This window comes from Vanellus vanellus (genome assembly GCF_965231255.1).
Source record: "Vanellus vanellus genome assembly, chromosome: 11".
Lineage (NCBI taxonomy): Eukaryota > Metazoa > Chordata > Aves > Charadriiformes > Charadriidae > Vanellus > Vanellus vanellus.
Genome location: NC_138916.1, coordinates 8,747,176 through 8,762,611, shown reverse-complemented (window position 1 = coordinate 8,762,611; position 15,436 = coordinate 8,747,176). Strand labels below are relative to the sequence as shown.

At 42.8% G+C, this 15,436-nt stretch overlaps 1 protein-coding gene across 1 annotated transcript in view; it reads left to right on the top strand.

Annotated features, from left to right (window-relative positions):
• Positions 1–3,092: 3,092 nt before the first annotated feature.
• CHRFAM7A (CHRNA7 (exons 5-10) and FAM7A (exons A-E) fusion) overlaps positions 3,093–15,436 on the top strand; it is a gene marked incomplete at both ends in the record, with an annotated part of 37,953 nt that continues 25,609 nt past the window's right edge. The window contains 2 exons of the mRNA XM_082489000.1: positions 3,093–3,147; positions 4,245–4,384. Of these exons, the coding sequence (XP_082345126.1) occupies positions 3,093–3,147; positions 4,245–4,384 (195 nt within the window). The remainder of the gene's footprint in view (positions 3,148–4,244; positions 4,385–15,436) is intronic.

Below are 15,436 nucleotides of genomic sequence, written 5' to 3'. Positions count from 1 at the left end.
ACCCCTGGGCAACTGCAACGTCTTGTAATGACTGCACGAGTCATTCTGAATGTTCTTCAGTCCTTGGTTCTTTTAACTGACCAATGTACGAGATTAGCCTTATGAATGAAACTAGGAAGATACTCTTTGGGTACAAACAAATACCTTACAATTACGAGGAGGGTCTTTCCTATAGACACATTAATTCAGAATCCTGTAGCTGTTGCTCTAATAGCTCTGTGACTCAGACTCTTGACATAAATCTGGAATAGTACTTGAGTGAGGACTTTTGCCTATTGGACAAGGCTATATTTACTTCTTAGCTTATGAGATAAAGGAACAATAGGCAGCATGCTGATATTAGATACACCCTATTACCACAAACATTTTCTTATGTCTGACCTTTATGTGAAGATACATGATCTGATCTGTGCATACTGTTATCTCTTGTGAATATATTGGGTATTCACAAATAGCCAGACACACAATTGGCCGTGTCTAATTATGTCCAATGTATATGAGAAACAAACTGATATGAAGGGCTTGTTTTTATTCCGGCAAACACCCGACCGTGGCAGCTGGGCTGGGAGACCCACAATAGTTTCTATAGCCTGTAATTGTAAAATGAACTTGCATTCATCATTGTGTCTAAAAAGTTATTATCTGGGGAGGGGAAACAGCTCCCTCCAAATCACCTGGCTGGATAGTACACAACTGAAAGAAGAATTAAAGCTCAGAGAAGGGTGGGTCTTGTCTCTGGAGGGCACTGGAGGCAAAGGAAAGAGCCGCTGCTGGCCACAGGCTATACAGCTTGCTTCTGTTGTAACCGATAGACTTTTACAAGGTAATGTGCCATAAATGAAGGCTTTTAGAGGACTTCAGTGTGGTGTTTGTTAGTGGTATCTAACCAATCAACCCATATAAATATCTGTGAAATTAACTTTTATTAGCCAGCACGTCTGCAGAAAACAAAGGTAACCCCTTCCTGCTGTTTGTGTGTGTTCGCACCAGAATCTCTGACTAGAAAGGTAAACCCTGTAGTAGCAATGCACTTGATTGAACACAGTTTAATCAAGGATTTTGGCTGCTGGTTGCTAGTAAAGAATATCTAAAGAGGAGAATTTCTGAAGTGCCATTAAAATTTAATTTGCTAAAATCAAAACGCAATTATACTGCCACAAACAAAAAGTAAGTCAAGAGTTATCAAAGAGATAGTTACAAATTATTCTTTCAGTGCTTGTACTACTGGAATTCGGGGTTTCAGCACCATCCCCTGAAGGGTTTACCTTTTGAGTCCTGTAACAGAGCCCTGAGGACCTTGTGCAGCTGTTTTCACTGCTGACCCTGCCTTCACCACCCAGGGCGAGGCAGTTCTCAACACAACAGTGTGCAGAGCAAAAAAATGAGCCAACAGTAGAGGTCAGCCATGAACTGTAGATCTCCTCACCACATTTCTTGCCTGAATGATGTATGCTGTTTACTGTACACCCAGAAAGATCTGGGACACCTGTGCCAAAACAGCAGTGGGTAACAGGAGCAGGAGGAAAGAAAGGAGTTTCCTTCCCAAAACGAGACACAGCAGCAATCTGGGTACTAAGGGCACTGCCACGGCAGGGCTGAAGGATGACACCACTTGGTTTCTCTGTGAATAACACAGAGCTGCCCTAGCAATTCGCTCTTGTCTGCTAGCTGGTCCAAAAAGGTCAAGATCTCACAGAAAAAAAAATCCACAACAAACACCACAAAACCAAAAAAAGAAATAATAAACTCAACCTAGACGGACTATTAAAAAAACCCAACACCTGAGAACTTGGACAGCGTAAGCCCCTGCATCAGCTCTGTCTTGGCTTTTGGAGAGTTACCATTGCCACTTGCTGGTTTCCGCTACACCTTGGTAAAGTTGTTCAGCACGTTGGCTCATTTGAAAAGAGAAATGTTTCAGACCTCCTGTATGTTACAGCTGGAACGTATGATGTACCAATGTGCTGGGCTACTCAGGCTGCCCTGGTCCCACACTCAACACTTAAAAATATTTAAACAGTGGCTATATAGATCAGGTCAGTGCTTTAGCCAAAACAGATTACCTGGATTTTTAAAGCTGAGAATTAACTTGGACTAATAAACTTCTATTTGCTGGGTTATTTGAAAAACAAGCAGTTAGTTATCCCTTGCAGATGAGGACACTCTTCCATACCATTCTTCTTGAAATGCAGCTGCCTAGGACATTAATTTAATGCAGCAACTGGATTTGAAGGGCAGGGATTTGAACTGAAAGAAAGAACCCATGCGTGGTCTCAGAAACATGCTTTAAGTTGCGAATGGGAACCAATCAACAAAATGCACTGAATTTTCTAGGCCTGCTTTCCAACTGTGGTGCATTATACCTACACCAGGCAGGAGCTCAGGCATCATTTTCCTCAGCCCTGTGTTTGTCAAGCACTGAACACAACGCCCCTCGGCCATGGCTGTTTTTCTCGCATCTAGACAAAAGATCCAGCACCTGAGCCCCCAGCCCTGTTAGATCCCCGGGGATTTAACAGCCATGTGTGCAACATCATTTTGCCCATCTCCCTCCTCCCCAAAATGTGACCGGAGCCAAACTGCTGGCTAAGGACGGTGCCCTGGCTCCCACCCCGGCTGCCTCCCCTCCCGCGCCCCAGGCAGCAGCTACCCTGCCCGGGGCACCCCGCCGCCCCTTGGGACAATCGCGCCTGTCACAGCAGCAGCCGCTGCTGACGGCAAAGGGGAATGACCGAGCGCTTGGGGAGGGGAGGGGGACCGGGGGGGGCTGCCCCCGCGCTCCTCTCTATAACGCCGGGTTCTGCCGCTCTGCCCAGCGCGCCGCATCGCTCCGGCTGCGGGAACAGCCTGCGAGCGGCCCCGCTCCCCGGCTCCGGCCCGGGGGTTGGGGAAGGCGGGGAAGCCCGCCGGGCGGAGGGGCAGGGCGCGGGGGCGGGCCGCCAGCATCCCTCCGCTCCGCTCCGCTCCGCCCCGCCCCAGCCGGCGGCGCCGCAGGGCCAGCTCCGGTGCGGGCGGAGGAAGGGGCCGAGCTGCCGGCGGTCCCCGGCGGCTCGGGGCCGGCTGGCGGCTGGTGTCACCCTCGGCCTCCCGGAATGGGCCTGCAGGAGCTGGCGGTGTGGCTGCTGGCGGCCGCGGGGCTGGTGCGCGGTGAGTGACCGGCGGGCAGCGCGGGGGCCGGGGGGATGCGGGAGGGCAGGGGCAGCTGCCCGGGGTCCTCCCCGGCCCCTCGCCCCGCGTCCCGCCGTGCGGCTGGGGGCTCTCCTCTGTCCCGGGCCGCTCCGTGGGCTCGCCAGCGCGGGGAGCTGCCGGGAGGGGACAGGGGAGATGGGCAGAGCGGTGGGGATGGGGACCAAACTCCCCCAAGGCACGTAAATGGCAGCTGCTTCAGGGCAGAGGCTGTGGCTTCTTGCGGGGGGAGATCAGCGCTAGAAAATAAGAGGGAAGAGGAAAGTCCGTCCGGAGCGGGGACGGGGAAGGCTCGCATCCAGGGGACCTGCTCCTACCCTGACCCAGATTTCCTTTCATTCTGAACCTGCCTCTGCCCCTGGTCTGCTCGGCTCCATCCGTGTGGACATGCTCCCTCTCCCTCCAGAGAAAAATGGCAGAATAAAGACCCTCCCTGGGTTTGAGGTCTAAAAAGCACAGAAATCCCTGAATATGATCACGTATATTAATGTAGTGCCTATCATCTCTGCCAGGAACCCTGTACCCCCACTTTACTCGTAGCTGCATGAACAGAGAACAAAGCGGAGAGTACTTGCCCCAGAGTTCCCAATCTGAAGCAGGCTGAGAGCAGGATTCAGGCTAACCTGTGGCCATTTTTCTCCCATTGTCTTGCTGATGCCCTCCGCCGTAGCTGTGTTCGGCTTTTCTGGCTACGCCAGGACAGCTGTCAAAACACAGGTAGCGTATTTCCTCTTCATCGCTTCTTGCTGCTGGACCAAAGGGTGCATATGTTGACAAAGCATCGTTAGCATTTAGAATTTATCACTCCTGGCCAGCCAAGAAATGATCAAAGAGGGAATCCCGCTTACAGGCTGGGATGAAAAGAAAGTGATACATTTGTGATAAGGTTTTGCTGTAGTAGCTAATGAACTATATGAATTAAAGTGGCATTTTTCTGGCAATGCGGCGGGTAAAATAATAGATACATAATACCTGACAGAAGGAAAAGAGCATATGTCCTAGCTTTACTTTCTGATGTAGATTCCTAATTATTTATCTATTTATTCCTGTGCCTGAAGAGTCCCTGCAAGGAGAGTTCCAAAGGAAGCTTTATAAGGAGCTGCTGAAAAATTACAACCCTCTGGAGCGACCGGTTGCAAATGATTCCCAGCCACTGACTGTCTATTTCACTCTCAGCCTCATGCAGATCATGGATGTGGTGAGTCTGTAACCTTCCAGGAAACTATTTCTTTAAAAGGGTGGATTTTTCCTTCCCAGAATGGAGATTTGTAATAGCAAAGCAAGAGTGCAAGATATTGGAAAGCACAAGTAATTCAAGACACAATACCAAATTTTGATTGCCTTTTGAAAGAAGTAAACTTAAAAGCAAAGTTTGCCTCTTCCTTAGATCTCTTGTCAGTATTTCCCAACCTTCTTAGCAGTATGAAATATTTAAAGCGAAGCTCGAACTGCGTACTTTGCCTTTTGAATCCTTAACCATACTTAGAGCCAACAAGAAGTGTAGTCTGGGGGATATGCAAAACTGAAGTTGTTCATTCCTGGTGGTCACTAAAGAACGGCTTATTTTTGGAGATGGGGGGTGGGAATGGAGAGGAAGGGGGTGTCCTGGCCAAAATCCAGGCTATATTATTTCTTATCTTATTTAGACAAGATTGCTACATTCTACATGCTTAAATTTTAGCTGCTCTATTTGCAACCACAGTTGTTTGGTATATCAATAGACATTGCTGTGCAGTGCTTGGCAGCCTTGTAAAATGCACTGTAGTATCTTTTGGGTTCAAACACGAGTAATTTAAGCCTCACTCCGTCACAGTGGCACAGAGATCAAACTCTACATATAAGTGGGTTTACAGTATTCATTTTTACTTAATTCAACTAGCTATCGCCACTAATAAGGAAGTTAATTACTTAAAACTAGTAGTTAATCTCAAAACGCCCTTATCTTTCCATCAGATGCTTTAAGTTCAAGGCACAACAAAACTAAAAAAAAGGAAAGAAAGATGGGATTATTCATGACAAAGTGGCTTGCTTTCTGTTCCCTTACAAGCTAGCTGCCGATTGCCAAAATCCAGGTACTGTTCATTTAGTCTCTAAAGGTCAGCGCGCACACACACACAACTCTCTGCAGGTTCAAATGCTCATAGTGTTTCTATGCACATTTTTGTAAGTTTTAGATTTATTAGACCTAAGGTGAAAAGTAGGATGTGTATTTCCACTGTGATATTTACTATTTGCTAAAGGGAGTGTAGGCAGTTGTAGTCAGAGAGCTTTTTCAGCGTCAGTGCCACTAAAGCCAACAGGCAAAATATGTCAGTTCTATCCTTGTCTATGGCAGTTGAGTTTTAATACAGGTGATAAGCAATGAGCAGAACAGAAGCTATATGGAGTCATATATTCTTTGAATGCCGTCGAGGGAAGACTATGTTATGTAGAGTGCAGCAATTTCAAAAGGTGCTGGCAGCCTGAACTCGATGCAGCCCGTGGCTGCACTGCACGGGCACCTGGGAGAGGACAGCCAGGCACTAGACCCACACTTTGATGTGAGATAAAAGCCCGTACCAGTGGGTTGGTGTAACAGATGACACTAACATCCCACTAACTGTAAGTGGGCGTGCTTTTGTTATTACTGATGTTTATTACAGGTGGGCTTAGAGATTTTTAAAAAAGGGGATCTCCTCACGCTGAACACTCTGCAGACACAAGTAGTGGGTGACTCCTGTCACAAAGAGTCAGTCTAAATAGACAAGGAAGCAAGAACTCCTTTGGACAATCAGAGATGACAGAGAAAGTGTAAAAACGAGGAACAACACAAAAGGAATAAATGATACTGGGTTAATAATGGATATATTAGCTTCATGATTCATCTTCTAATTGGATTCCTTTAGAATCTGTCAAGGTAACACAAGGGAAGAGGCATTGGAAGGGCGGTGGGAGCCATGAGGACAGGGCAGGTCAGAGCAAAGTAAGAGAAGAAGGTCCCTCCCAACTCTAACCACTCTACAGTTCTATGAAGGAAGCTGAAGTGAAGAGAACAAAGGGGAGCGTGGGACAGACAGTGCTTCAAAGGTCTGAATGCCTGGAGGTCCCCGTCTGAGCTACTGCTGCAGCTGTTCTTGCTGGCTCAGACCTTCACGGGTCTCTTGCCGTGTATGGCAGGGAATGTGGAGGACAGGGCAGAAACAACCATGCGGTTCTCTTGGTCCTAAAGCATTTGTGTGATGGAGCTTTGGTCTAGCTCCTCTTTCCAGTGCATCAGGCCCCTTAGTGGCTTCTGCAGCAGCACCTGCTGGCTGGAGTCTCCAGTGGTAGCTATACATCCTTTGTATCTCTGGTTTTAGTTAGGTTTTTATCTTTCATAGTAATAGGCCAATATGTTCTGCAGAGCTTAGCCAGTCTGTTCAAACTGAGCATCTGAACAAACCTCCACGTTTTAATGTATCTCTGCAGAACCCCGCATAGTACATGGTGCTTCAACTGAATCTTAAACCAGGCTTCGATAAAACACCTTCCCAACCGTAGACTTAGTTTACAAGGCCTTCTTCTGCAGCTCCTTTTTGGGAAATGGCTTCCTGCTGCATACGTGGAGGATAGCTCCTCACAGCTACTGGAGGATCTTTTGCTTTGCTACAGGACAGTACAGTCCCTTTCAGAGGATTTTTGCACAACTCTTTTTGTACAGCAGCCGTGTGTTCACGAGACATTTCTCTAGTGCTTGGTTTATTTTGATAACCAAGATAAAACCCCTGATGCTGTGGGATTTTTGTTGTTTGGTTGGTTTTGTTACCGTTAGCACCACAATACATACCATTAATTTCACATTTATTTCAGAACAGGAGAGCTTGAAAAAGCACTTTAATCCAAAATGAAACCAGGCTGTGAACAGATCAATTTTCGTCCCAGCTTTCAGAAATTGCACTTCTAGTGTCATTCTATATTGACACGTTTGGCCTGAATACGTTAAGCTCACATGTTTTTAAGTATTAACCACCCTGGGAAAGGTTTGTTGTGTGGCCAAACCCTCCCAGTGATGGCAAAGCTTACAGAAGCCTTCTTTACGTCATCAAAAGCATTCCCTGAATAGAACAAGCTGAATGCCCATGAGACTTTTTTCCTACTTAAATTGCATCTATACTATAAAGGTTTCCTTTGCATTTCTATGAGTGGGGCTCTGTCTTCCCTGCACTCCTGACACGGCTATAACCCTGTCCCTGACTGCTGTATGAACAGCTGGCTGCTGGAGACACAAATGGCTAAAGGCCAGCAGGCGGTCAACTTCACAGACTTAATTTGTTCCAGAGTTGTCAAGTTTAATTAAAAACCATACCAATTGAAGGGCAAATATGCACAGATCACTAGCCAATCTGGGTACAGTCAGTGACTGGCAGTCTTGGCTAATATGATTCAAAAGGGAGTTTTTGATCCTATGTGCCTTTCAAAAAAATCCCTTCATTATCCATAAAAAGCCATAGTTTTTGTACTGGGAGTTTAGGTACAGCTTATTCTGGTTGCTATAAAACTGACTGCATTTCTTCCTCAGAGATCTGGGATTGACAGGCAAAGAAAGAAACCAACCATGAAGAAAATTAAGATTCACACTATAAAACAAATGAGTTTTCTTCATTGTCAACACGAAGCAAACGCTGGTGGGAATGACAGCTACTTGCAATAACAATTACTGGTTTAACAAGCTAGAAACAAAACATGTCACCATCACAGTTTCCTGTAGTTTATACATTCACTTTAATGGCTTCTCAGCTGATACAAGCTGTTCTGGGTGTTAGACCTATCCAGAGCAGATCTGTCAAATCCCTGCCAGAACCGACTGAGCCAGGCTGCTGCTATTCCTTGCTTGAAGGCTCTTCCATTCCACTCTGACTTTGCTGACAGGAAAGGGGAGACAGTGTATGAAACCCTTTCAAATACAGCGGATGTTTCCTACCGTACGTTTTTGGTTTAACCTTTCCTTCTAAAACCAGCAATTATTTCTATCCTGTGCTTGCAGATATGTTTTTCGTTTTATTGGTATTGCATATTGATATGCATGCTAGTATCAGGACTACCTAATGACCTGTAAGTGCTGATTGCCCCAACTTAGTTTAGGCCACTAGAAAATAGTTAATGAACTGTCTAATGAGAATGCAAGCTGGCATAGCAAATTATACAAAGTGTTGCTAAATGGGGAGGGAAGACAGTGGCAGCATGAGAAAAAATGCCATTTAGGGACACATGAATGAAAAGGAAAGCTAGGAAACTGGGGGAGGGCTTAGAGGAGAAATGGGAATGCATGGTAGACCTGAGAGACAGCAAAGGAGCTTGGAAGAAAGGTGAAATTTAGGTGGAAGAGGATGGGGCACGAAATGGAAAGAAAGAGGTTTGAAAGGATTGGACTTTAAAAAAGTTTCTGTGTGAAGTTAATAAGATCTCCAGAGAAAGATCCTAGGTATCTTCCAGTTCACTTTATTCCTATATTCCTTAATAGAAAATCCACTGCTCTTAAACCTTTGCAAACAATTTTGCAATTAAATCGTCCTGAAGTGAAAACAAAATGGAGACAGCTAACTGGCCAGAAGTTCTCTTCAAGGACATTTGAGTTGTTATAATATGTGAAGGTGGAATAAGAGGTTTCTTTTGCTTTTTATAATGATTTGTTTCCATTTTCTTGAAATGAGAAATGCCAAGCAATTTGATGAAAAACAAGAAAAATAATCTACTTCCTCTCAGATTTGCTGAAATCTTGTTTCAAAACTCCTTGCAGGAAAGCAATGTATATTCAACAAATAGATTGGTAATAATCATCTCTCTGGATCTGAATCAGAAAACGTTTGGAAATATCTGACTTAAGAAAACTAAACAAAATTTAAGAAAAGCACAGAAGGAAGATGTTAAGAGACAAATACTAAGGGTATCTGCATACCTTGGTGGCAGGAGAAGGGGAGGGGTTAATGGACGGTCATAGTTGGTCAAGGTCATAACTTCAGTACAATGTCAAAAAAATAAGGAACGTGACGTAGAGAAACTACTTATTTTTCTCTGCATCTCACCTCACGGAAACCCCACTAGCTGCACAAAAAGCTTGTCTTTGACTTCTGCCTGTCTGGTATTTCAGCGTTGGCACAGAGTACGAACCTAACTTACGCTTAAGAAAAACTTCCAGCATACACTTTTTGAGAAACAGGTTCTTGAAATATGCCGATATTATATAATTTCCACACTGGATAAAATGACAGCCACCGCTTTTTTAAACACTACATGGAGGAAAACACCTTCTAACATTCTTATTTGCTCTTGTAACATCCATCTCAATAATAGCATCAGAGGAGAATATTCAGCCGCTACCTATTGGTTTAGAGCGAACAGTAGGAACAGACACAGCAGCAGTGCTGTTCCTACTCTGCTACATCTCATGCGGAAGAGTGAATGGCACAGAAAAACGAAGGTATTAATTTTGTGCCTAGCCTGACATTTCTACAATAGACATATTTGTATCTACTGTAAGTTAACACAATTAAGAGAAATGTGTCTGAGGGAATTCCATCCCCAAAAGTCAGAAGATGAAACCTTAGCAATGAATGTAAAATGATCGTACATTTACACTGCAACTTACTGCTTAGAGACACAGACATGAAGAACTGGAATACATTGAGATATACAGTGATAGTTCAGACTCAATTTTTACTGCTATCTAAACAAATAGAAAAATCCTACAGTCTTATTTTAGTTTGGAAGGGGCCTCCAGCGGTCATCCAGTCCACCCTCCTGCTCCAAATATGTCTGAATAGATCACGTTACTCAGGCCTATGGCCTGTCCAGTACTGAACACTTCCCCAGAGAGGGATTCCACAACCTCCCTGGGCAACCTGTTCTGGTATTCAGCTATCGTCATGGTAGACTTGGTTTCCTGACATCGAAGCAGAACTTCCCATGTTCCAACTTGGGAACAACACTAAAAAGCACTTGTAGAAAAATGAGGCTCCTTTCCTTCTTCAACAAAATTGGGTACACGGCATAAGGATACTTTTAGTGAAGTATACAAGATTTCTTGACTATTTGCAGCAAGGTATGTATTTTGACTGTACTAAAGCCTTTTTGAACATTCCTAGCAAAAAACTAGAGAATAAGGCCTTGGTAAACCCACATGGCAGAACTGGTGAGAAAATCTTAGAGTAGCTGTCAAAATGGGGACATTTAGCTACACCGTGAGATTCCCCAGAAACCTATCCTGCGTCACTGTTTTCATTTCATTTCACCGGGAAGATAGATGAAGTAATATTTTTATTAAATTTGCAGATGATGTAAGTTTGAGAGGGGCTCAGAGCGTGCCGAGGGCTAAACTAGAATTAACATTGTCTTGTTGTAAAAGTAGAGTGAAAGGACTGGTTTGACCCAATTCGATGCATGCTTTTTTCAAAGCCTAAATTACATGAAATTTTGGGTAGCATATTCTAAGAAATATTTAGATGCACTGGAAATAATCCATCCACTGGAGGCTTTCATTGGATTGAATGAGTTTAATTTGATGCCTAAGTGCTTTCTTAACTGGAGCCAAAGACAGGTCAGTACTGCCTCTGTATGAGGACAGTTATTTGTATTATTTTTATCATTCCATCAACGATAATTGTAGTCACAGTCCAGAGTCTGCCTGTGCTAGAGGATATGTAAACACAGCTGAAAAGATCCTCTTTGTTCCAAAACATTAACAAACTAATTATGTTTTGGTAGACCAGATCCTTTTAACGTCAGAATCATTCATATCATAATAACTGTTGAAGTGCAAAAATGCCGAAGTTAAGACTGGAAGAATTATTGCATTGGGATCAGACCAATGCCTTTCTGATATTAATTTTCATAAATATGTCTTTTTAGATTTTTCTAAAGAATTTCAGCAATTTGACTCTGCAACTGTTGAAAACACTACTGTGTTGTGGGGCTTTTTGGTTTGAATGTAGCATTTGCACCAACTTTCTACATGGAACTCGAGGCAGCACTTTGTGAGTGTCCTAAGCTGCTCTCAGCACGCTGCTGCTGAAAGAGACGATCTCACTAACTTCTGGCCTTACATTGCTCCCCCTTTGGCTCGCGCCAGTGCCTCTGGGACCGAGCAGTTAGCTGTGTCCTTTTTTGACTACCCATTTTTCTAGATGACCTGTACTTAGTTTGGATTTAGATTAGCTTAAAAAGCTCACAAACCTCTACCCATGGTTCTTCTTCGCTTAAAATCTGTCATATATTTAGCAAAAACCCAAGCCAGTTCCATCTCTATCTGAGCCAACTTGCTAAACTTGGGAAAATGCTGGATCAATACTATCTTAGCTTGTGACTTCTGTAGCAAGACTTAGGGTGACCAACATTTTGGTGAGTATGAATGTGTCCATTTTGGTCAACTCCGATCACAAATTATTTTATTATTTTTCCTAGCAGAAGAATCAACATTTAATAATTTATTTACAAAAGTCAAATTTAGTTATTTATCTACATGAATACTCAAGTTCTTACTTATGTTGCGTAACACCATTTAGTCAGGAATCTTTCATGGTTCCTCCAGATACTTACAAGCTAATTAATTCATTCACTGCACAACAGTTTTCGCTTATTTTCCAGTTGCTCCTGTTTCTTTTTTTTTTTAATTTCTAGTTAGGGAGAAGAAAAATGCTGAATAGTTGTTTGTATGTAGTAAGCAGCGGCAGAATCTCAAGAGAAATCCCGTTCCTTTAGGCTGTTCAACTCACTTGTGCAGACCAAAGGAAATACGAAAGCCTGCAAACTTTTTTATGTTTATCTGAACTCTGTCAGAGTTTGCTCTTCCTACATTGCCCTTGGTTACTTGTATGACTTAGATTTATATATTCAAGGGCTTTCGTCCTTGCTTCGTTTTACGCAATGTAAGTGATACAGTTGACTTCAATGACTTACATACAGTGTTTAGCAAAGCCTCTGCAGAAGCATCTGCAGCTCAGCATTTGCAATCAAATACCCTGGACCCACCGGGCAAGAGAGTAATGTGAAATATCTTGAAATTTTAAAGAGAAAATCATGCTGTCATTCAACAAAGCAGACAGCTTCTGTAAAGAATCAGACTATAAAGCAAACATCTCTCCCGCCAAAAAAAAAAAAAAGAAATATAAATCTGGAAAGATGAATAAAACAACCAAATTAAGAGGCTCATTGAGAAATGGTGCTAAAGAAGTTCCTAAGCTGTTTATCAAACCTCAGCAGCCTCTTTGCAAACAATGGTTGTGGCAGAAGCTCATCAAACCGACATTATTCTTTGAAATTTTAGCTTTCATTTGTGTACATTAGGAAAAGCCTCTCCAAGCTTTATTTTCCTCTCACTTTGCTGCTTGATCTGTATTCCTTCCATGCTAAAGGGAGAAACTATTTTCACTTTCATCTAGCAGCCATTTCCATTCTACCATGATTTATTCCAGAGTTTAGAAAACTGGAACAGTACTGGGACATGCTTTCTGGTATTTTCAGTTAGTTCAATACCTATGAAAGTTACTGGATTATAACATAAAACAGAGTACTCCACTCCCCCATGAAATACAAAGAATAGATCTTTTCAAGTAACAGTCTAAAATATTCTGATCATTGACCTATTTAAACAAGCAGACAACACCCGTCCCTACCCTACTGTGGTGAGATACTGGTACGCTAGGAGAAACCGCAACCTTATTTCTGTGATATTTGCCCATTTTTCCTGTGCTTTTTTTGACTATTTTTTCTTTCAGCATCTTTCTTTCAGCTAGTCTTCTCAAACAGTATTAGATCTGAAAAGATATTTTAAACACAGTCTGTATTCTGTAGGATGAAACGGCAAGCAATGAATTTAAACTAATTTAAGGCAGTTTGCAGGTAGGAAAAGAAGGACTGTCTAAAGACTATAAAAAAACCTCCTGATAATAGTTAACTGGAGGACATTAGAGATGTTCATTGTGTGTGAACCTCAGAACTTCTGTTCTGCTTTCTGGTTCCACAGGAGAGGTCTTTGGAATTGTAATACGAATCACTTGGGGTTTTTCTGTTAGTTTGTTTGTTTTTTTAAAAAAGTAAAGCAAAGCAGTTTCTCTAACATTTTTCTCATCCTTTGTGATATAAATAATCAGCATGAATCATAAAAGCTCAGTACTTCATTTCTTTGTTCTGTAACTACATTGGTACGGATGCCCCATTGATTTAAAAAGTGAGTAGATATCTACTGCTGTGCCACCTGTGGCGCAGCAGGTTTGCAGCCTTACAGTGAAAAGTGTGATTAAGGTCCGAGAAAACCGATTCTGCGGTGACAGATTGCTGTGGAGTACAGGGACCAGAACACAAAGCTTTCACATTTTACACAGGACCTCTTACTAAAGCAAGCAAATTTGCAAAGTCACATCATCTAGTAACCATTACTAGTCCTCAGTAATCAGCTAATAAAACAAAATTGCAGCACGCGACATAATTTCTGGGAGTCAGGTCTGCCTAACTAGTACTTGTTCCTATACGAAGCTTTTAATTCACACAAGTTTGGGGACTGAAATGAATATACTGCCTGTGATATTCAGAATGGTTCCTCTTTTTTTTTTTAAAGATTATATACAGTTAAAATGAGAATATTTCTGTCATATTCAAGTACTAGACGATACATCATGTCACTACTTAATACCCCAGTTCATAACCATTTCTTTCCTGGGAAGGCTTCTGGAAGTGCTGTGGGGAGATGCTGTGAGCTGGATGAATTATCTGGGGAAAAGCAACCCACAGCTAACCGCCACGGCTCTGCCCCGCTCCTGCCCCATGGCGGCTGCGGGTATTCTCAGGCCTGCGCAGATCCGGTGCCTGCTTTGCTCTCAGAAAAGCACACGCTATAAAAAGTTTGCGGTAATTTACACATATAATAGTGCTGACAGCACAGTCGAACAAAGTATTGCCAATGGATTGCGCACAAACGCTTTTCTATCTATGAACAGCGTATTAACATAGAAACATTCAAATGTTAATTACTTCAAATTTAGATGATACAGATGTGAATTCTTCAGTTTCTCCTGAACTCCTCACCGTGTTTGCCTGAATAGACTACTAAACAATCCAACTGTTCCCAATCTAAATATATCTCTGAGCTACAAAAAGGCTCACAATGGGTTGGCAGCAGGGAGCATATATGTACAAGGGTTTATATAGAAAAAGAAATCTTTTACAATTCACTTAGAATTTTAATTACTTAAATAATTTATTGTTAATGTGTTAACTAATTTATTTTGAATTTTTAATTTATTCAAAATTAAAAGAATTCTTTTCCAAGAATAACCAGAAGAAGCCCGAAGTAAACTTTTATTTGGCTGTAGCCTTCGCTTATGCTTGCATGTTCACGGCTGTTATCTGAAACTAGAATTCGATTTGTAAAAAGGAAAGGCTGTTAACACTGGCTTCAACGGCAGCAAACTGGGAAGTGCTCAGAGCATGGCATGAAGCCATGTTGCTGCTCACTGGCAGCAACATAAGAATATGATATTTATCCAGTTCATCTCTCCAAAATCCTCTGGTAGTGATGTGAAGCCATATTTATGTGGCATATAATCACATCTCCATATTGCTTAAATGATCCTCACAATGGAGTAGCCTGAAGGGAAGACGATTGATGACCATGTGCAGAGTTGGTGGACCCACGCACATGTTTAATTATACAGCACTACTACTTTGGACTTCTATTGGCTGGTTTTCTATGTTCAGCTGTGAGCATTAACATATTTCTGTGGGTGGCATCCCCATAATTACTCTCAATAACTACACAGTTGTGTCGGTTAAGTGTCTGAGAGGAAAGGAGCAGGCCTTTTACCCACTACCACCAACGCTACTAAGTGCAAGAATGAAGACGGAAAAAATAACGAGCACTGGCAAGTTTGACTCAACCGCTCACTGAGCTCAAGAAATTCAAATAAGCATTTTTATGGATTTTGGAGTGTTCGCTCCATCTCTGACCCCACCAGACAGAAGTGTTCTTTTCCTAGGAGAGAGTCTGCTCTTTGGTGTTGCAGAAAACAGCAGCCTGAAGGACTGTGTAGGTGTTCTGACATTTCAGTCGTGACGCTTGTTGCATTTGTGAAGACAGAGACACACAGTTGATTTTCATCAATATATTTCTCTCAGCCAAGCTCACGGTTTCTCAGCACCTTTGTCAATGATTCTTTACAGGCATTAAAGAGAAGTGGGGACCACGTGGATTTTTAGGGAAAGTGGAAAGTTAAGACCCTGTAAAAGAGGACTCTCAAACCTG